The sequence below is a fragment of the Taudactylus pleione genome, unplaced genomic scaffold, assembly GCF_031769625.1.
Source record: "Taudactylus pleione unplaced genomic scaffold, aTauple2 ptg000089l, whole genome shotgun sequence".
Taxonomy (NCBI): domain Eukaryota; kingdom Metazoa; phylum Chordata; class Amphibia; order Anura; family Myobatrachidae; genus Taudactylus; species Taudactylus pleione.
The window spans coordinates 8,809,180-8,830,165 of NW_028284491.1; the positions used below are offsets into that span (position 1 = coordinate 8,809,180).

General features: G+C 44.9%; 1 protein-coding gene across 4 annotated transcripts in view; it reads left to right on the forward strand.

Moving 5' to 3' along the window:
* The window catches only part of EIF4B (eukaryotic translation initiation factor 4B), a 35,402-nt gene extending 14,965 nt beyond the window's left edge, over positions 1-20,437 (forward strand). Inside the window, exons 6-16 of one of the 4 annotated variants that reach the window (XM_088469147.1) lie at positions 1,397-1,543; positions 1,619-1,747; positions 6,552-6,764; positions 7,239-7,479; positions 7,819-7,910; positions 15,516-15,720; positions 15,884-15,939; positions 16,017-16,098; positions 16,959-17,027; positions 17,278-17,344; positions 19,106-20,437. In XM_088469147.1, the coding sequence (XP_088325273.1) occupies positions 1,397-1,543; positions 1,619-1,747; positions 6,552-6,764; positions 7,239-7,479; positions 7,819-7,910; positions 15,516-15,720; positions 15,884-15,939; positions 16,017-16,098; positions 16,959-17,027; positions 17,278-17,344; positions 19,106-19,180 (1,376 nt within the window). In that variant the 3' untranslated portion in view covers positions 19,181-20,437. The remainder of the gene's footprint in view (positions 1-1,396; positions 1,544-1,618; positions 1,748-6,551; positions 6,765-7,238; positions 7,480-7,818; positions 7,911-15,515; positions 15,721-15,883; positions 15,940-16,016; positions 16,099-16,958; positions 17,028-17,277; positions 17,345-19,105) is intronic. The other 3 variants (XM_088469149.1, XM_088469150.1, XM_088469151.1) reach the window with 3 other exon arrangements.
* The last annotated feature ends 549 nt before the right edge of the window (positions 20,438-20,986 follow it).

Genomic DNA, 20,986 nt, shown 5'->3' on the forward strand with positions numbered 1-20,986 from the left:
CGCTTGATGTTTGGCTGCAAGTTTGTCTTAATTTAAAAAAAAATAAAAAAATGCCAGATTTAAACAGATTTACATTAGTCCAGCACTAATACCTATTGTGTAGTGTTCACCCCTTCGCTGCGGAGGACAAGTGGGGTCGTCTTTCCGATATTAGCTAGACTGCAGAAAACAAGCCGTACTTGCCTGCAGTGGCGGGTGTAGCTCCCTAAAAAATAACCTTGTCCTCATTGGTCTAAGCAACCGGTGGGGACTCCCCGCAGCAGCCACCAGTAGATTAGGAAGAGCTGTTTAAGAGCCAAAAAAGAATGAAGAACAAAGATGGATGTGCCCTCGTCTGAAAGACATTAACCCCGTGCACTGCAGAAAAATAATGTAGTCCAAGCATGGGGGAACATCTTCCTCAGCTTGTCTACAAATAAGGGGCACCTATTTTGGAAAGAGGGGAATGTCCTCTTTCAAATGTTGGGCCCTTTATTATTGTTTGGTATTTACTTGTGGTCACCAGGCAATGTTACCCTACACAACGTGCCCTATCACCATCCATAATGATAGGGTACAATGTGCCCTTCTCCAGTCTCCTTTATACTGGCCTGCACACACACAGGATCACCCTGTCTTGAAACAGGGGAGTCTCCTTTTCGAACGATGTGTCCCCTTAGTAGTTATTGTCTGGTTATCACAAGACAATAACAAAAAATAAAATTTTCCACAGATTGGGGGGATGGATTTAAAGCCCATACATCTTGTGTCAAATAAAGAAAAAAGTGGTCCCTCATTCAATGCGGTAGGTTGAAAAGATTTATTTTATTTTCCGAAACCTGCTTGTTACTATTGTGGAAATGTGTATTACGGACGAAACAAAAACCGCAAAGTATTATTTTGTGGTATTTAAAGGTGGGGGAGGGGGGGGGGTAGAAATCATGTTTGCTTCTGGTTCCCTTTCTTGAAATTTCACAAACACTTTTTTGGCCATTTAGGTTAAATATTTTTTGGCATGCTAGCATGAGTAAAAAGAATGATGGTATTTTCTGGAAAAACAAGGTTTAATTTGTGGGGGTACTGTGTACCTTTTGTCTGTAATTATCATTGCAATGAGGCACAGGTTCCCAAACTCTGTCCTCGGGACCCCACACAGTCCATGTTTTCTAGGTCTCATAAGTGAAATAGCTTCACCTGTGGATCTTTCAAAATGTGTCAGTGAGTAATGAGTACACCTGTGCACCTGCTGGGTGACCTGGAAAATGTGATCTGAGTGGGGTCCTGAGTACCGAGGTTGAGAACCACTGCAATAAGGTATAAGGTAATATAGTTGAGGTCTGCTTGCTTTCTTGTCTTTTATTTGCACTAACTACTGTTACAGCAACTATTTCTTAATTTCACATCCATTCTTATGTAGATCGGGATGACCGTTCATTTGGCAGAGATCGAGACCGCAATAGGGGGGACTCTGACAAGACAGATTCTTCTGATTGGAGGGCGCGTCCCAGTGCAGACACTGCCGATGATTATCCGCCTCGTCGCGGAGATGATAGCTTCGGGGACAGTAAGTTCTTGGCGCACACAGTTCTAGGACATTCATTACATCTGGCAAATACATTTTAAACAACTTATCTTTTAGGAGGGTATCGTAGTGACCGATATGAATCGGATCGGTATCGGGATGGCCCCCGTAGGGATGGGGACCGATATGATCGCGACAGAGGAAGAGACCGTTATGATGACCGTGATCGCAAAGATTTTGATAGAGGCAAGTATCCTAAACGGAACCTGTATTCTTAAGCTGGGTACACACTACACAATGGTGTACCCAATCGACAGGACAACGATACATCGCTCCGGCTGTACATCATGATGGGCTATGTCGCGTCATGCTTTCATCGCATTGTCCCATTTACTGTGCAGCACTGCAGATGGGACGAAGCGATGAACGACCCACAAGAACACTTGATCGAGCGTACACACTATGCAATCCGTACGCTATATATCGTTCTGTTCCGTGTTGGAACAATTTATTGTGCAATGGATCGCATATGTATCATGTGTACATGATCGTGTGTACCAGCTTTACAAGTTACAAAAACGTTTTACAGTGGAACTGCTACTTTTTTGTAGTTCTAATCTTAAATACTTTTTATTATGACCAGCCTATTTTTATGTGCCATCCGTCTACAGCACTGCATGACTATCGCATCCTGCAGTAGTCATGCTAATGAGGACCCACCTCCTATTTGTGATTGGAGGCACTGTTTAAAAATTAGGGGAGTACCTGCTGGAGTTAGGAGAACATGCTGCAGTATTGGCATCTGGCTGCTCTTCTCAGTTTAAGCACTGCTTTGATGCTGTTCCCATCCGCCTCCACCCTCCATTCTGCAATTGGAAGCCAGGCTAGCTCTGGGGTCCCTGAGCAGAGAGGATGGCAATGGACTTCCCAGTAGGGTTCCTAATGGTCACAGCTGCGCTGGCAGGCTGGAGTCGTGGAGACCTGTTTTGTGACTGTCACACTCAGACAAATGCTGCTCAGCGCTGACTGACCTTTCTCACTTGCTACACAGCATGGGCATTGTTTGTCAGTAAGCTCCGGGCTGCTTATACTGCAGGGGTGGTTCCTGCAGAGAATGAAATGTATACTTGCCTGTAACGGGCAGAGTGGTCTGAGACTGCTGAATGAGACCAGTTCCCAGGACTCCTTGATAGACAATGACGCCTTCACCAGGATGAGCTCCACCTGATCTCACCGGTGTTCCTGCAGCTGTTCAGCTACTAGTCAAGTATTTGCACAGCTAAAAAAAAAAGTCAATAAGAGCCTGCCAGGTCATTCTGCTGTTGTCTCAGTTCCCAGCCCAGGCAGGAGATGCAGAGACGCAGCCTGGTCTCCCTGTACACATTCATTTATACACATTGACACATTTTGGATGCAATGTGGTGTTGGGGGCAGCGTGGAGTGGCATTCTATGTTTTGAGGGCACTGCAGTGTGGCATGCTGTGAATTGGGGGCAGACTATGAACTGGGCACTGAAGCTGTGCATTTTTCAGGTTCTGATGGCATGTGGGAAGCCTGAGGGGCATTGAAGGGGCATGAGTGAAGTTCTATGGAATTTTACAGATATTTTAGTTGAGGACAAAAAATTTTGTCAAGCCCTGATTTAATATATGTTGATATTTGTTAGTTCTGTTCAAATTAGTAGAGAAAAAAACTAGAATGACAATGACCCCCACTGAAAAATTACAACAGTGGCCCCCGCAGAAGAAATACAATAACAGTGGCCCCCACAAAAAATAAACACACTAACCGTGCCGCCACAGAAAACAAAGCACAATAACCGTGGCCCACACAGAAGAAATACAACAATGGCCCCCACTGAACAAAATAATGCATTGGCCCCTACCTTTTAGGCACAGAGAAAAATGAGTTGTCCCTGGCCCTCAGCGGCGAGAGCTGCTGCAGCGGAAAGAGCCTGCCTGCTTAATCGCTCACTGCAGAGCAGAGAGCACTGTGCAGGCAGGAGGGAGAGCAAAGCGGCGTGTGTAACGCTGCTGCGTTACGCACGCTGCTGCATCTCCATACGACAGGTTATGGCCCGGGCCGTGTCTGAGCAACCCAGAAGAGCCCAGCTCTGCCCGGGCTCGAAGTTTTAAGATAAACTGGCAACGAGGATGCGCACTTGTGGGCAGGACCGATCCCCAGAAGCACACCTGAGAACCTAGTGTGCCACGGCACAGCGGTTGAAAAATCTTGCCGTACAAACTTTATGATCCGGTGCCCGACCGCCCACTATGTCGGCACCTGCCACATGCAGCTGCATGGGTCATCGGCTTCATCGTCAGATTGGAGTGCATGTAGGGAGGATCAGACAATGAGACTGACGACCACACAGTAGTGCGCACCGCATGAAATAGTGCGTACACACTGGAAGAGTTTCACTATTGCCTGAATCGGGCAAATCGTTAAAAAAATCGTCTAGCGGCTCTTAGTGTTGCTTCTGATTCTTTACTAATTGATGTGGGAACTTTATTTTAGCATTTATTACAAGTATGCAGTCAAATTGTTTTGTTTTTGCCAATTTTACCTTTTTTTTTTTTTTTTTAAATGCTTTCTACTTAGTATTTACATTGATGCTTGCTTTGCACTTGGCAGACCATCAATTGCCTTTTGCTCTCCTAACACTCAAAGTTGGAAGCCTCTGGCTCACATGTACATAAGAGTACCCAATCGTGGTTTAGACCAGGCATGTCAAACTCAAAATACCAACTGGGCCGAATATTCAAGGTCTAAAAGTGTGTGGGACGCAAGAATAAAGTGTTTTATGCAATTTTGAAAGGGTTATTAATAAAAACCAATGCAATGCTCCCTGTATTAGAGCCCCTTATGCAATGCCACTGTAGTTGTGCTCATTATGCAGAGCCCCTAATGCAATGCTCCCTGTATTCGTGCTCCTTATTCAATGCCCCCTGTATTAGAGCCCCTTACGCAGTGCCCCATTAGTATCCATTATGCAGTACCCCATTAATGCCCCTTATGCTGTGCCCCCTCCCAGTATAAAATAGGCCCCACTCCCCTGTGCAGTACTTACCTCTCTTCACGCTGGCCGCTGGGCACCGCTCCCGCGTAAACGCCTGCCGCTGACTGGATCTAACTAGATCGAGCAAGGCAGGCCACTCACATTGCGGGCGACGTCACCCGCGAACTGTCACTGGGAACGCTGGCCTCTGAAGCGATCAGACAAGCCTCTGAACGCTTCAGAGACCAGCATTCCAAGTTTAAACACAGGAGGGGTGGCTGGGACGCATAATATATATTTGGGCCCACACGGTTGGGACACATAAAATGTTTTTTTTGGCTGAGTTTGACATGCCTGCTTTAGACAGATGGGTTTTCATAGATATTAACTATCCCTGTTACAGGCACCCTTGTGGTGACATGATTACCCATCTTACCTGCATTAAAGAGATTTGTCTGAGCTTAATTTGTTTGTTACAGCATGGGTTATACAGCCAAGGACAGATTTGGTATCCATGTAAGCATCAGAAGTTTTACAGTACGGAACAGACTTTGTTGGTGTTTTTTTTTGTGAATGATAAGACTAATTACAAAATTTTAAAGGACTCCTCTTATTTTTCTGTAAGATAGACCAAAACTAGCCAAATCTTAACATAAAAAATAAAATTAGCTTAGTAGAGTACAAAGTTTTACTTTTTTTTTTTTCCGGATACATTGATGCATTGCGATGAGTGATTTCCCCTAAGCAGCATGTTTGGCACATGACCCTGGCATCAAAAAGTTGCTGCCCTGCAACTGACTGTGGATGAGAAATTTGTATTGCAGCTGCTGGGGCTGAGGCACCTGTGCATATTTCCGCAGCATCCATGCGTATCCTTCTTCAGCTGCCGAACATGGCGATGAGCAGTGTCCTCTTTGCAGAGTGTACCCTGTATTTTCTGGGCTTCCTGTTGAGCTTCCTCACCATAATTCCCCAGTCCGAGAATAGCGCTGACTTTCATGGAAGGTGCCTCCTGTTCACCAAGGGCGAGTGGCTGAGCGGGAAAATCACGCTGGAGAGGCAGCTTTTCAGGGTGGAGAGGCAGCTTTTCAGGGTGGAGAGGAGTGGTGGCCGATGTCCGCCTGCAGGTTCATAGGGATTGACATCGGAATCTGATGGTTACTAACAGTCAATGTTTTTGGCACATTATCTCTGGCTCACTGTCTCTGGCTATTTCAGCACCTGGCCAGCTTTTATGCAGCACCTTGGTGCAAGATGTTTTTCTGTGAATTTGCTTCACTAAAATTGTCACTGTTCATGTGAACATAAAGGAGGCGATTCAGTTGTTTTGTGGGTGGCGATAATGGGCCCCCAGTGTTGCGATTCAATTGTTCTAGACACCCTTAAATTATCGTGGTCTTCACGCCCTATTTAGACCGGGTTTAGTCTTGTAAAACCGCAAAACCTTTCTAAAGTCCTGATTAGGGTACCCAAACTGCTCTTTGGGTGCCCTAACCCCAAGTTTATCTCACATTTTCGATCGCATGAGGGTGCGAGCAGAAATGTCGGTGTCAGCGGCTATCACATCCGAGCGGAGCAACAATTGAATTGCTCTGTTGGGCACCCTAAAAAAAATAGCCGCCTTATAAACAATTGAATTGCCTCCAAAGTGCCGGAAATGGTAAGAGTCCACTCTATTTGAGCAGCGGCAACTTCTTGAGCAAAGAGGACTCATGCCTCACCACAAAATGTATTGTCCTCTGCTGATTCTGTTTAGTGGATGTCTAAAGAACATGTCAACCAAAGTACATTTTTGATTATGAAATATATGCGACTCAATTTGTTACTGTGTGGCCCTCTCTATTGTACTGCTTTGGTACATAACATTGGAAGGGCTGCTTTTGGTTACTGAAGGAGACTGCTGGAGGAGTCCCTTAAAGACCCAGTAAGTGAAGGTGCTGCATAATTTAGAAGAGACTTAACCCATTGTAAGGCTGCCATTGAGTGCTTAGAAGAGAGAATACTCTGTTAACCATAATCCTCTATTATCCTTACTTTATTATCAATTTATAGGTTATGACTCCCGGGGAGGCGGTGGCAGGAGAGCATTTGGCAGTGGGTACCGTCGTGATGATGACTACAGAGGAGGAGGAGGTGGTGGTGGTGGTGGTGGTGGTAGTGGAGGTGGAGATCGATATGGTGATAGGTATGATGACCGGCGAGATGACAAATCAGACAGGTGGAATGGCTACTCCCGGAACGACGACAGCAGGAGGGAAGAACGAGGTATATGTAAAGCCTTGCTCAATTTAGGCAGCTTAACTACCACCCTATTTTTACCGTGCATAGCCGTCTTTCATGTGTTAAGACTTTTTCAGTATAGTAAATACTTGAGTGTACATCAGCCCTTAATTTGTCCATTTTATAGAGAACTACATCCCAGGAATAAAATTGAATTCTTTGGGAGGAGGTGTAAAACTTAATATGGTTTTCCCCCACATTTCCAAATGGTTTGTGTTCCCATGACGAGCTCCAGTTGAGTGGATGGGAGGTGAAGAGGAAGATGAACTTGAGTTGAGACCCTGGAGAATCTGGGAAGCAGAGATTGAATAGTATTTTTTAGTTATTTTGCTTAGCTTTAATCTTGATATTTAACTATAGATTTAAATAAAAAAAAATTCAACCAAATGGGCAGGAAGTTTTGTGTCTGTTAGTAATATGTCTTTGTGGATACATTTGAATATATATTTAATAATACAGGTCCTCCCCAGAGGCCAAAGTTGAACCTCAAACCTCGTACTGCTCCCAAAGAGGAAGAAACCAGTGGAGTTCCTGTTCCATCCACTCGAGCAGCCTCCATTTTTGGTGGCGCCAAACCTGTGGACACTGCTGCTAGGGAACGTGAGGTAGAGGAACGACTGCAGAAAGAGCAGGAGAAAATGCAGCACCGTCATTTGGATGATGACCGACCTCGACAGATAGAGAGGAAGCCGAGAGAAAGGTGGGGTGGAATAAATTGTTGTGTAACATCACTTTTAACTTTTTAATCTCATTATTGCGCTGTTTGTTTATTTTTCTTCATTTTATCCATTATTTAGTGTATCATTAATAATTCCTAACAAATTGGTTTTATGGCCTTAATCCAATTTATCTAATCTCAATGCCAATAAGATTAGTCTCCAGACTCTTAATAATTGTGTATTATCTCTCTTGTAATTTATGTATATTTCTAGGTTTTAATGTTAGATTATTTCCTTCATTAGGATGGATTATATATGGAATTGGCTTATAAAAATGTAGAGTTTAGACACTCCTGTAAATCTTCTTTCATTGTCTGTAGACATCCAAGTTGGCGTAGTGATGAAAACCAAGAACGGTCTAGGACTGGAAGTGAGTCTTCTCAAACGGGCAACAGTGGATCATCATCAAGGAGTGAGTCAATTTTATTGCAGTTAATCTGTTGACCATTTTTAATTTGCAACGGTTCAAGTTTGGCTTTTTCTTTTCTGTAACCAAGCTTGAATTGATCTCTTCAGTTAACATAACGTTGTAACATACCTTCATTTATCTTTGATCAGAATCTCCATTTGTTTAACTGTAACTTCCATCCTCAACCCATTCATTTACTGACATGAGTTGCCGTTGAGTATCTGCTAAGTTTTCATTGTGAAGATTTTCGAAGGTGGGAATTTGGACTAATGCTATATGCACCAATCTACATGAATGCTGGTGACCAGTTTGAGAGTTTTAATTTAGTGTGACACAGGTGATAAGTTTTGGAGCAGGAGTCAGAAGTTGACTGATCACACCAAGCGAATTTGGTCACCCCTAGGACATTACTTCATTACATTGTGCTCTTTACTCAGGAATGTTCCAAGATGGAGCTCTAGACAATGAATTAGTTCTTCTGGATATTGAAGAGTCTGCTCTGTGATTTGTTCTGTTGACTGATCATTCAGGACCTAGGTCAACTGCCTACTGTTTCTTCTCAGCTCTAAATTGTCTTTAACCGCAAACCCCTCTGCGTGAATGAGTCTGTCAGAGCAATGGGCACAGCCATACAAATGCTTCACACTTATGTTTTTTGTGACTGGTTACGCAGTTGTGAAGTTGGAATCCTCTCTAGCTATTGACCCTTTGGTTTTGTGTATGGACCATGATCCCTCTTTCAGATTGAGACTTTTAAGGGTTCATTGGACAAGCGGTTAGACTGTCTTGTAAAGAGAAGCTTTTTCTACTTCGGGGTCCACAGGGTTGACCTTGGGGTATAGGTTGGGAACCAAATCCGGGCACCACGCAGTTAAAGCTTTTAGCTCCCAGGATGCACTTGGGTCCACTCTCCCTATAACCCCACCCCCAAGCCAGAGGCACCTCAGTTTAAGTTGGTGCCCGGCCGGAATCGGGTCACCGTTTAGTGCAGTGGGGAGCTGATTAGCAGCCCCTAAGCTTTATTTTTTTCTAAAGGACAGGGTTTTTTATTTTTACTTTGGATTCTTCAGAGCGGCAGCGTCAGACTGTCCATAGGACGTCTAAGCTGCCGCTCCGTCACCCCGCTGGCGCTGAGACGCCAGTACAGATCTGGGGTTCTCAGCGGGACCCCTGAGTCTGTACTAGCCGGACTCTGCGGGCGCCCAGGACTGCTGCCGGATCCACGGGGAGCAGGTAAGGCGCGGGTCACCGCTTGCGGTGATCCGCGCATTTGAAATGCAGTCCTGTGCCTCCGGTCTCTGGGGACAGACCGGAGGCGCCGGCAGTGGCGGCGGGCCCCCCATACCCCGTGTGTCCACTAGACCACCAGGGACTTAGTGTTCGGTGCAGGGAGCCGGCGTCCCGGGGGTTAATAGCCGGCCAGGGGAGACAGCCTTCCCTGTTACAGCGGCTCCTCCCCTCAGCTCAGCGCGCCTTTCAGTATCCATAGTCTGGCGTCGCTGAGCTGCTTCCTCCGCGGGCCACGCTTCTTCTGAGGTCTCCAGCGGCCATTTTCTCTGTGGTGCAGCAGAGATCTCCGGAGATGGCAGTGAGCCCAGTCCCCCTGCGTACCTCACCATCAGGTCAGTGTACACAGCGCTGTAGCCATCCCAGACACTGAATCTGGGTAAGTTGCATGCAGTGTAATAGTGCAGTATATTATATGACATGTTTATGTATATATGTGTATATCTGCATTGTATGTGACTTATGCTAGTGCTGACTGTACTTTATTCTCTCACCTGTCAGTGTATATCTATCCCTTTCCTTATCTGCCCTAATACAACTGTACTTGGGGTGGTTCTGAGACTCACATTTATATACTTGTTAATATTTGTGAGGTTTGTCACATACTGTTGCGTGCTGCACGTTGCCATATTTTGAGTGGAGCTGTGTGTTGCATACGCTGAAAATGGGTCCCTGCAGCTAATTTTTAGTATCAGTCAGGACCAGTATAGCGCTGCTTGATCACAAGGCTTGGTCAGATATGTCTGACCAGGAGATAGAGCGTTATACTGCACCCATTTTTACTATCCTGCAAGCCATGTGCTGCAGGTGTTAGTGCGGAGGATTTAACTCTTAAAGGGTTCTGTATGTGGCGTCATCGGGTGCCGGCCCCTTTCACGACCCCCTTGGGCGGTTTGTTTTCTCGGGATCCTCTTAATTGCGGATCGCCGGGCGGGCACCATTGTTGTACCTCACTTGGGGTTACTTCACCATAATGCCCTTTTTCATCTCAGGGTATCTCGCAGTTTCTTGCACATCCCCTGTGACACAGACTACCGCTCCCTACAGGGGTTTTTCGAGTATATGAATTCCCCCTGGTGCCACAATAGTCTGTCATGCCCCTTGCAGGGATTACCACAACAGCCACACTGGGTGGATGTCGTTTTTCTATGAAACGCAAATTGGCGTGGTTGACGCCCTGTGGTTACTTCCCAGTTGGCTCTGCCGTGAACTGGATACTGTTTTGGGCTCTTTCCCTCTTACACGGGGGGAAGCCTATCTCAAGTATTATTATCCCTGTTTTAGGGCTGGTAGCAGGTCCATTCTGGTTAGAGTGAATGTTGACCTGCACCTGTATCATACACCCTCAGTATTACGTTCCTTCTGGTTCCCTGTTGCTGACTAGCGGGTGGATCGCATGGCGGGACTCTGGCTGTTGCCAGATATGAGGTATTACAACAGTGTTTGGTCTCCTGTCCCAAATTCCCTGAGGGTCATCATGAGCCCCTCTTGGGGTGGATGGGCATGTTACTCGTCGATTACAGACGTTACTACGCATCCCATTCCTGCGTGGTCGGATTCTTCTGATCCGTAGGTGGTAACTCTGCCTGAAATCAGTATACTCGCTTTCAGGGGTTGTTACCCATCCTACCATGGCTATAGCATGGTTGGTTAATACTATTGCATACTGAGCTGATGCATTTGTAATGTTTTTTCCCCTCCAACACGTCTGGGGTTCAAATGTATTTGGTCGCTCACGTAATATATGCAGTTGTCATAGGTGGACATGCCTATATTGGATACCAGCTCCTAACTTTCAGAGTTCCGGCTGCGACGGTATCCTCCGTAATACCCTATGGCTGCGCTCTGGGAAATCAGAGGTGCAGATACCATCTATAGGGTAGATCTTGTTGGGTCCTGACCTTGACAGTGGCAGTACAAATTTCCCGCCTTCAGCTATGCTCACTATAGGGCCTCAGACTATTAAGTCTTTTTGTCCTCTGGGTCAGCCTAAAGGTCTGTTTCTTCATAGACTGTCGGCCTTTACAAGGGCCGACATATCCAGTTCCGAGCAGGCCTGGACTGCCAGCCGATCCTGCTTCTGGACCTACGGATATATCGTCAGCCTGACGAGACAGGCCTACCACTGGGAGATGGCGATTTTCTCAGTTTGCCCGGTACTAGTGTCTAGTTGCCGCGGCTACGTGGGTAGGAGGGTACGCACTCTTTGCTCAGGCGGCCTATTTCCATGTGATGGTTCTCAGGCCCTTATTCGGAACAGGGCCTTACAAATCCAGAAAGCTATACAGTTGTTGCGGTAAGCGGAGCTAATTGGGCCATCCCCACTTTCTCAGCGAGGGACTGGTTGTTCTGCTTTCTTTCTGGTGCGGTGGCTGAATGGTCCTCTTTGGCCTATTCTCTGTCTCATTTCCCTGAACCAGTTCCTAAAGCTACCTGGGCTCAGGAGGCAATCCCTATGCTCCATCATACTATGTTTGGAACCTGGGGACTTTATGGTATCACTGGATATACAGGACGCGTGCCTACGGGTACTTACAGAGACCTTACCTCAGCATGGACTGAGGTTTGCTGTATCACAGCACTTACGATTTTTCGGGCTCTGCCTGTTGGGACTGCTCTCAGCCCCACAGGGGTTTACCAGCGTTTTGGATTTTCTGACAGTTCTTCTGTTCAGTATATCCCAATGCTCCTGTACCTGGATGGCCTCCTGCTCTTAGCAGGATCACCGGGGTACTTTACAGCCGGGTCAGGTTGACTGTGGCTTCTTCAGGGTGCAGACGTTTAATCAATGGGGAAAAAGTCCTCCCTGCATCCCTTTCTGGGTATTCTTCACCTAGGAGCACTGCTGGATTCTCAGAATCTGAGAATTCTTCTGGCGTAAGACGGCATCTCCACTCTTCCATTAGGAGTACATGGATGTCTGCGCAGTCGACATATGTCTTTACACTCTGGGATGCATGGTCCACTATTCAGTGTCTGCCTTTGGAAGGGTGGAATGGGCTTAGTTCCATTCCAGGCCTTTCCATAATTGGCTTATCTCCAGATGGAACAAGTTTTTTCTGTCTGATCACTGTTCAAACGATGATGCTCTCCCCGGAGGCAAGTCGGTCCCTTTTCGGGTGACTATGGCCATCTCGTCCAGGGTATTCTTTGCTAAGGACAGTGTCTGGTTCGCATCCATTTCAGTGCAGTTGGATGTCTGTCGATTCCACCCTGTCAATTAACTTGTTGGAACTTTAGCCTGTCTTGGGCCTTCACTCTGGCATAGCCCTTGTTTCCCGGTGAACCTGAAAAAGTTCAGTCCGACAGGGTCAGAACAGTGGCTTCCTTTTTAGCAATACTGTTCGTTGGGTGGCAATGTCAGGTATGTCATACATTCGGACATTGTCTGAGGGTCTCCTCCCGACCATCTCGACAGTGTTCATTTCAGGTGCTCTCCATTGGGAAGCGGGAGTCCTCAGCCATCACGACGTGCATCCAGGGGACTAGTCTCTTCCCCAAGAGAGGTTTCATCTCCTGGTGAGCAGGGGGGGGGGTCCTCCTGAGGTGACCCTCATGGCCTTCTGACTCTATCACACTATGGTGTTACAGTCCAACTCTGGGGATTCTGAAGCAACCTTCAGTGACTCTTTGTCGGTGAAGTGGTTCTTCCAATTTGCGTACCTGTGTTCTCCGGTCTCCATTTTTCCTCGAGGGAAGTGTTTCAATCGAGACGGAGATGCTTTCCTGCTGGTGGCTCCTGATTGCCCCAGATGTCAGGGGTACTTGGTTTTTCGGAGTCTCTCCATCGATACTCCATTCCTGATGCTTCACTGCCCAGACCTGTTGTCTCAGGGTCCTGGGGTTTGCCTTGGACCTGGGTAGTTTTTCTTTGACTGCGTCCCTACAGTGGTCTTACGGCTTCCCTGGCTTTGTCATCGTTGGAATGATTAGAGCACATGGATCAGCTTTTGCTGGGACCTACCACAAACTGTGGCAGCCATAATTCTTATGGTATTATACCTGTCGATATGATCCTCTGGGGTCCAGGATTTCCAGATATTCTGGCATTCCTTCCGGCTGGCTTGTGTTTCACCCTCGGCCTGGCCTTCCTGACAGTGCGGATCTCTACACTGTCAGTATGATTAAGATATGGAATTGCTCCGCTCTGATATCCAGTTCATCCTTTGGAGTGTTTTCTGGATTATGCCTCCATTTGTCCTCCCTAGGGACTCCTTGGGAGTTAGTAGTGGTTCTTCGTTAACTCCGGGGAAAGTTAATGGAACCGCTGGTTGTGATAGCCATTACATGGTCTATTGCTTTGGCTTTCTCTCTTTCTCTCAGGGAGTTTATATCACCCAGGTGAGTGTCGGAATTGGGAGTGTTCTCATGTGGCTCCCTCTTCTGGAGGGCATCTTGTCAGGGTGTGAGTTGCTCTCACCCTGTGTTTCTTCTTAGTGATTTTTAGGTTCCATATTATTCTGGAACTTATGGTGAGGCCATTCAGTCCCCAGTCCTCTCGGCTGGTGTGGCCTCATTGACTGTGGTCCGGCCTCTGTGGATTTATGTGATCCGTTCAGGTTCCTGACGGAAATCGGACTCCTTATTGGTGGTCTGAAATTTCTGGTTTTAACAGGAAAGGATGGCCGGCCTATGGCCAAATGTTGGCTGGACGGCCTCGTATGTCTTCTTCAGGGGCCTACCCATGGGTAGGCCTTTCTGTTGTTGATGCTTGTTTTTTCTCGGGCCATGTAACCCTCGTGGGTGGCTCGCTGTGGCGCCTTGGCTGTTTTGCCTTGCTAGATGGCCACGTGGTCTTCTGTCCACACCTTTTTAAGGTTCTAGGCATTGGTTTCCTTTGCCTCTCCGGATGCTTCCTTTTTGGCGGCGGATTCTCCTCTCAGCACAGGAGCGTCCCCTCCCTTGGTTGAACTGCTTTGGGACATCCCCAAGGTCAACCCTGTGGACCCCCTATGGACCCTGAAGTAGAAAACAAGAGATATGGTAAGAACTTACCTTTATCTCTGTTTCTACGAAGTCCATAGGGTCCACAGGGCGCCCGCCCTGACGCACCTGGCTTCGAATGGGCTGTGTGGCTGGTCACCGGTTTTCCGTCTCCCATTTCTGTGAGTATGGTTATAGAGTGTTCCAGTTTTCTCTTTCTCTCCTCCTCCGGCATTTGGCTACTTACAAACTGAGGTGCCTCTGGCTTGGGGGTGGGGTTATAGGGAGAGTGGACCCAAGTGCATCCTGGGAGCTAAAAGCTTTAACTGCGTGGTGCCCGGATTTGGTTCCCAACCTATACCCCAAGGTCAACCCTGTGGACCCTATGGACTCCGTAGAAACAGAGATAACAAAGGTAAGTTCTTACCATATCTCTTGTTTTTTTCTTTCTATTTTTCAGTGCTTAGGTCTACCTTTGCAAATGCTTTTGTGACCAAATTGCCTCTCACCTGGACGGAAGAACTCTGGATGCACAATGGCACACTTAGGTCATTATTACATGCACCATGACTTTTATTAGTACACCAATTTGGCAGTGGTTTCCTTTAACTTGTATGTTGGCCAGTGGGTAATACTTACAAGATGTCCCATCTATGGGTTTCAGGGAAGGCTGTTACTGAGAATAAACTCAAATTGGTTATCCTCTGCCACAAGAGGTTGATTTGCTTCTTGACTACCAAACTGTTGTTGAAGTAATCCTAGAAACTGGTTGATCTCAGACTCTCTTTCTGGTATTCAATTAAGGAAAACACAAAGCTACCTGATAGTGTCGAGTCAACCTGAGTACTGGCTAGGTGTCAGGAACAGGTTGGGCTTACGTTGTCTTGGTCTTACCCATTTCCCATTGTGGCCTGGTTATTTCTGGTGTCCCTGGAGAATAAGGATGTCTAGTTTTCTATCCACAAAGTTATGGGTCCAAAGGTTCATAATTGCCCCTGGATGAACCAGATGTTTCGTCATGAGACGTTAGAGACCTGGTGTGTATGGCGGCCACAGGGTCCTCACCATAAACTACAATATCAATCATTGGCCCCCACGAGTTGTCTTTTCTATTAGCTTTTTTTCTTTTTATCCTTGTTGAGCAAGTTGTAAACTTGATTGTAACTTGGAGGTCATGGGGAAAAGTCTGTTATTTTTCTCCATGGACCGATCGTCTTTCAATTAGGGTTAAAACTTCACCCACAAAAAATACGTTTTACAGCAACTGTACAATCCCTCTATTGCAATTGACAGCTTTGCTACATTGTAAATGCCAATTATTACATGAGGCAGTTGTGTTTTGCACCACCTTATATAAGAATACTTAATAACCTGTTTTGGTCATTTTATGCTCCACAGTCTCACGAAGAAGGGAAAGTGAGAAGTCTGTAGAGAACGAAGTCTTTGGAAAAGATGAGGATTCTCCGAGCTCGAAATCCCCCAAAACGGATTCCCAAGTCCCATTTAAAGTCATGCCTGCGCCTCCACCTAAGGAGAATGCATGGGTGAAACGTAGTTCAGCACCTCCTCCCTCTCGCTCGCTCAGTTCAGAATCCTCTCAAAGGTAAGTGATGGCTGTAGCAACATATTCTTCAATTTACCTGTATACTATAAACTTACTGGTGGTAACTTCTGCTCGCTGGGCTGCTTCCTCGGGTTTGCTTGTCCTGTAATGCATTGATAATGCTTTGGTCAGTTTCTATACTGATATTTGTTTTATTTCCCAGTGGAGGAGAAAGATCTCATGATTCTGAAAGGCATCCTGGGACAATTCAAAGAGGAGGTAACCAATTCTAAATATGTGTGATGGTATAGTAACGCCAATGAAAATGCCACTAAAACACAAACTATTCCTTACAGGAGATGAGAACAAAGAAGGCCTGGAGCACGCTTCAAAGACTAGTGGTCGCAGCATGGGAGATCGCAGCAGAACAGCTGATAAGTATGTTTTCAAAAATATAACAAATGGGTATGTGACTACTGGGGCATATGATAGAAGTTGAAGCACAACATGCTATAATGTTCTTGTAAGGACAATGTCCCGGCCATATAGAGCTCTGTTTATAGCGAATACTTACGTTTCCTTTTGAAAACCAAAATTCCACACACAATAAATGTAAGTATTATACAGGGTGGTCCAAAAGTCTCCATACATGGGGAAATTTAACTTTTTTTTTTTTTTTTTTTAAATAAAATTTGACTTTATTTGTAAAATATGCTGTATATGGTAACCATTACTTTAAAAACACTTTCTCCCTTGGTGAACTCTTGTTCTTTTCAAAGACATTTTTAAAGTGTATCTTCATTTTGTGAATAAAGTAAAATTTGAAGTGTCCATTTTCTCTGTGTATGGGCACTTTTGGACCCTATAGATTTAAAGTGACCAAGATTCTAGTGCTGTCACAGTTTTGTTTCTGTATAATTTGCCCTGAGATAAATGTATGAATTAGGACCTCTAAATAGTAATTGGGTAACTTCAGTGATGCCCAGCCATTAAGAGGTGGTCTACAAAAGGTTGTGGTGCAAACTACTCAGTACCTGGTGCTCCAAATGGAAGTGTCTCCTGTGTTATATATACGGGGGACATTAATAAAATCTCAATATGTAATAAGTTGTTGTTTTTTTGTTTTTTTTTTGAGAACTATTTTTGGAAAATTGTTCAAGCAAAAGTAATTATTCAAGTGTTCCCCTCCCCCTACATAATGGCCAGGAAATAAAATCAATCTGTATGATCAAAGCAAAGCCCTGTCTGTCACAGGAGTACTTGACTTTCATGGGCTAAAATCAAAATGTTATTCACAGCGAAACGAGCACATCCCCAACATGTGAAAATTTTTCTGATATTGAAGGTGGAGATCATTCAGACATAAGGTAGTAAAATCTTTCCCGATGTTTTTGTAATACTCAAATGAACATTTAGTAGTGATAAACACAGATACTCCTCACATATATGTACTTAACATTTTACCATAGGCTAATTCATTGACACTGAAAGCTTGTTTATCTTCATTCTGGTTTGGGATGTGTCCATTTATTCTAACTGCATTACATCCAGAATATCATTTAAGATTACGTAAATGCATTTGTAATTTTTTCATTCTCGTTTGTTTTTGTTTTTCAGGAAAGAGAGGCAGGATTCAGATTCAAAGGTAATACCGGTGACACAGAGAGAGAAAGTACAGGCAGCTGTAAGATCTTCCATGTGATACTTCTCTATCCCTGCCCTCCTGCAAGTGCAATACAAGATAGACATAATAGATTTCTTCCATAAGATTCCTTTTTCACATACAATGTAGTGAAAATCATATGCTGCTGTTGGGATTCCAACCGCCGGGCATGGGTCTGGCGGTAAATCATACCGATTCTCCCACACACACCCCAATAGCAGTTGTCTTTGAGTCAGAATATCCAATAATGATCTGATCATTTACAGTAAATTAGTTTACATTAGTCGACTAATTTTAATAATAAATGGAGTTGTCATTTAAAAGAAAAAAAAGCCCCCCTTCCCCAAACACACAATACTTCACATTTCTTTTTTTCATTGATCCATTGACAGTAATTTGGATGGATTTCATCTGCTATTTTACAAATTGCAATTATTAGTTTGCGTGGGAGAGCGGTTTAATAGTTACAGCAAGAAATAGGGCCATCCTGCCCCACCAAAACTACTGTTCTGAGTATCTACAATTTACACCTGGGTCATGTTTTGCCAGTAGCTGGCTATCAAAGTACGTATTCGCCCAGATCAATTGAAGCAGTCAAGTCAGCCACGTAATTTGGTGTCAGGGTTCACACTGTTCTCTCTAATCTATCTCCATTTCTCATACGACTCACAGGTATAACTTTTAATGTATTGCCCACCTACTCTTAGCTAATATTTTTAGACTATCACACAATGACTTTGGAAATAATATAGCCGCATATTGTAGCACAGTATGCACAAGTGGAGAGCTTGTGTAGGCTAACGAGGGCTTTTTAACCTGTAGCTTTCACACCATAATAGCTTTAATATATATTCCCATGCGTACAAGGCTTTTAAGTGTTAAAAGCACTCTATTCTAAAGTCTGTGTAATGGGATGTAGCCAGGAAGCCGGCGGTCGAAACGCCGACCGCCGACTTCCCGACAGTGAAAGCCTGGCATGGGACTAATGATAGGCGTCTAAATACCGACACCTATCTGCCGCACGACAAAATCCTGATGCCCGGCATAAAGAACGTAGGTAAACCGGGCGTCGGGAGCTTATAGCTGTGTGGGGGAGGGTTAGGTTTAGGAACTCCCGAGGGGACTTGGGGTTAGGCACCCCCACCCGGGAGGATTAGGCTAGGGCAGTGTTGGCTAACCTTGACACTCCAGCTGTTGTGGAACTATATATCCCAGCATGCCCTGCCACAGTTTTAGCATGCCCTAATAGCAAAACTGTAGCAGTGCATGCTGGGTTATGTAGTTCCATAACAGCTGGAGTGTCAAGGTTAGCCAACACTGGGCTAGGGGAAAGGGGGTTAGTGTATAACACTTTGTCAGCTGTTCTGAGCTTGAGCTGGCTATTAGAAGCAGGCTCTCGTCTGTTCATTCACAGCATGGAGTAGATGGTGGTGCAGAGAGTTTTACACACACACACACACACCTCATGTGTGTTCTTTAAACTAGAACTATGTGCATGTGGGTCGGTCTTTGGGCAGAGAAAAATTAGATGTAAAGGAATAACTATGGAGGAACTTTTGGTTACTACCCAGTAGAATTGCTACAGTGCGAAAACACCATTACCTACTGTGAACTCTGCTTTCCAAAATCAAGGCTTTCAAATGCCATATAGCTAGAACACCTCCAGATTCCTCTGCTTACATTTTTGGTCTCTGTCCTGCATCCCTTGTCTGCTTCCTAACTATATGGAATTGTTCCTAATGCCACTGTTTGCTGACTGCTTCTTTTCTCCCATATCTGCAGAAATTTAGCCAAGAGAGTAAGTACGCAGCTTTGTCCGTGGATGGGGAAGAGGAGACTGAAGAATACGCAGACTAACCCGGGGAATATCTGTCCATGGATTCCTTCCTCCCTCTCATTTAATCTCCCATACGCCCTATTCCACTAGGGTTATTATTGGCAGAAGCCAGAGCAAGAAAAGCAACACCCCTTCCGGCTCGGTGCCCCTCAGAAATCAGACCAGCAATTCAGCCATAACTCCCCAGACAATGATCTACAGTTAGAAACACAATGAGCTGTTTATTCTCTTGCATGCTGCTGCAGCTTTTACCGTGTGTGCGTGAGTTAGGAGGGGGGCGTAAAGGCAATATGTGGCAGAGGGTCTCTCTAGCGCAAATAATGCTTTCACCAGGAAGGGGGGGGACATCTACCAAATTATTGCTTAGTATTTGAAATGCTTCCCAAACAGCCTCTGCCCCATTGTACAAAAGGTAACATATTTTATGCCAGTGAATCAATTGATTTTCAGGGAGCAAAGAAATTCAAATATCTTATTTAGGTGGCTTCCCGAGCTGCTATTTTTAAGGTCATTCTCCAGCATGGAAAACTGTCTAGAATTGATTTGCTGGAGGTGAATTAGGAGAATGCCTCTTTTAGCACAGGATGGTTACACAAAACAGATGAAATTTATATGAAGCCCTGATTTGCAGCTTCAGTAGTGAAAAGGATGACTTCAGATGCATGGTTTGCACTCTTAATAGAGCAGTTGCCCTAAACCTTTTATCCCAGTGTGCCGGAGACCATCCGTAAGGTACACCGGCTGAGACCTGTATATCCATTTACACTAGAGACCCCCCCCCCCCCCCCCCCCCTCAGGCTTTGCGTGATGCTGTGGATTTCGAGGAGACTGCTGTAGCAGTGAGCTTTTTGTCTGTAGGATGTTTTGTTTTTTTATATATATATATAAAGTACTTGGAGCGAGCAGTGTTTGCGCGGCATGTTGCATCCAGACACTGCTTTTCACACTTGGCAAGTCCCAAATTCAGATCTGTACTCTCCCCTTCACCACCCCTTTCATCTGGCCTTCCCTAATTTATAACTGATGTGCATAGAGAAGCTGTGTCCCTGTCGGTCTCTTGGGCCAGCTTATCATACTTTCATTTAACATGTTACACTTCAAGAGTAGTGTAATACGAAGAAAAATATATAATAAAAACTTGTAATGATTTGTAATCTGCTTTCTGGGAGATGTTTTATTATCATGTAAAGTACCTGACCAGCCCTCTTATTTTTATTTTATTTTTTTTTTCTGTTTATCAGCTCTGTCCCCCCTCAAATAAACTAATCTTTAAAATACTTGTCTGTTTAACCATTTGTTGTATTTTGCTTACCCCAATCTTAAATTTGATTTTTAACCTTAATGTTTTTTAAACCTAATATACAGGTTAGTTGTCCTACATCTGAAAGCATCTTTTTAGCATTCACCTGTTCTATTTTTTCTGCAAGCACTGATGATATTTGTGTAGCTTTATTGGTGGGCAAGTGGTAAATATTCACGATTTCCAGTTAGAATTATATAGCGAGTACAGCACCAATATAAAAATAGATTAATGTAAACAAAGTTAAATAACGCTACAATCACAGGAGATTAGTTGCCAAAATAATTTATAGGGAGATAAATGCTGTGAGAAGTACTATGGTGAATGAGTTGACCATATGCTCATTAGCATGTCTTATCTTTTAGAACATTTGTTTTCATAAATTTCTCTCATTGTTATTATATCACAGCTTCTATTAAAGCAATGTAATGGCGTCCCATGAATATCTGTTACAGGTCCCAGCAAGGGAGCAAGCTCAGTTTATGGTGAGTGCTGCTATGCAGTGTTGGCTCACCTTTCCCCGGAT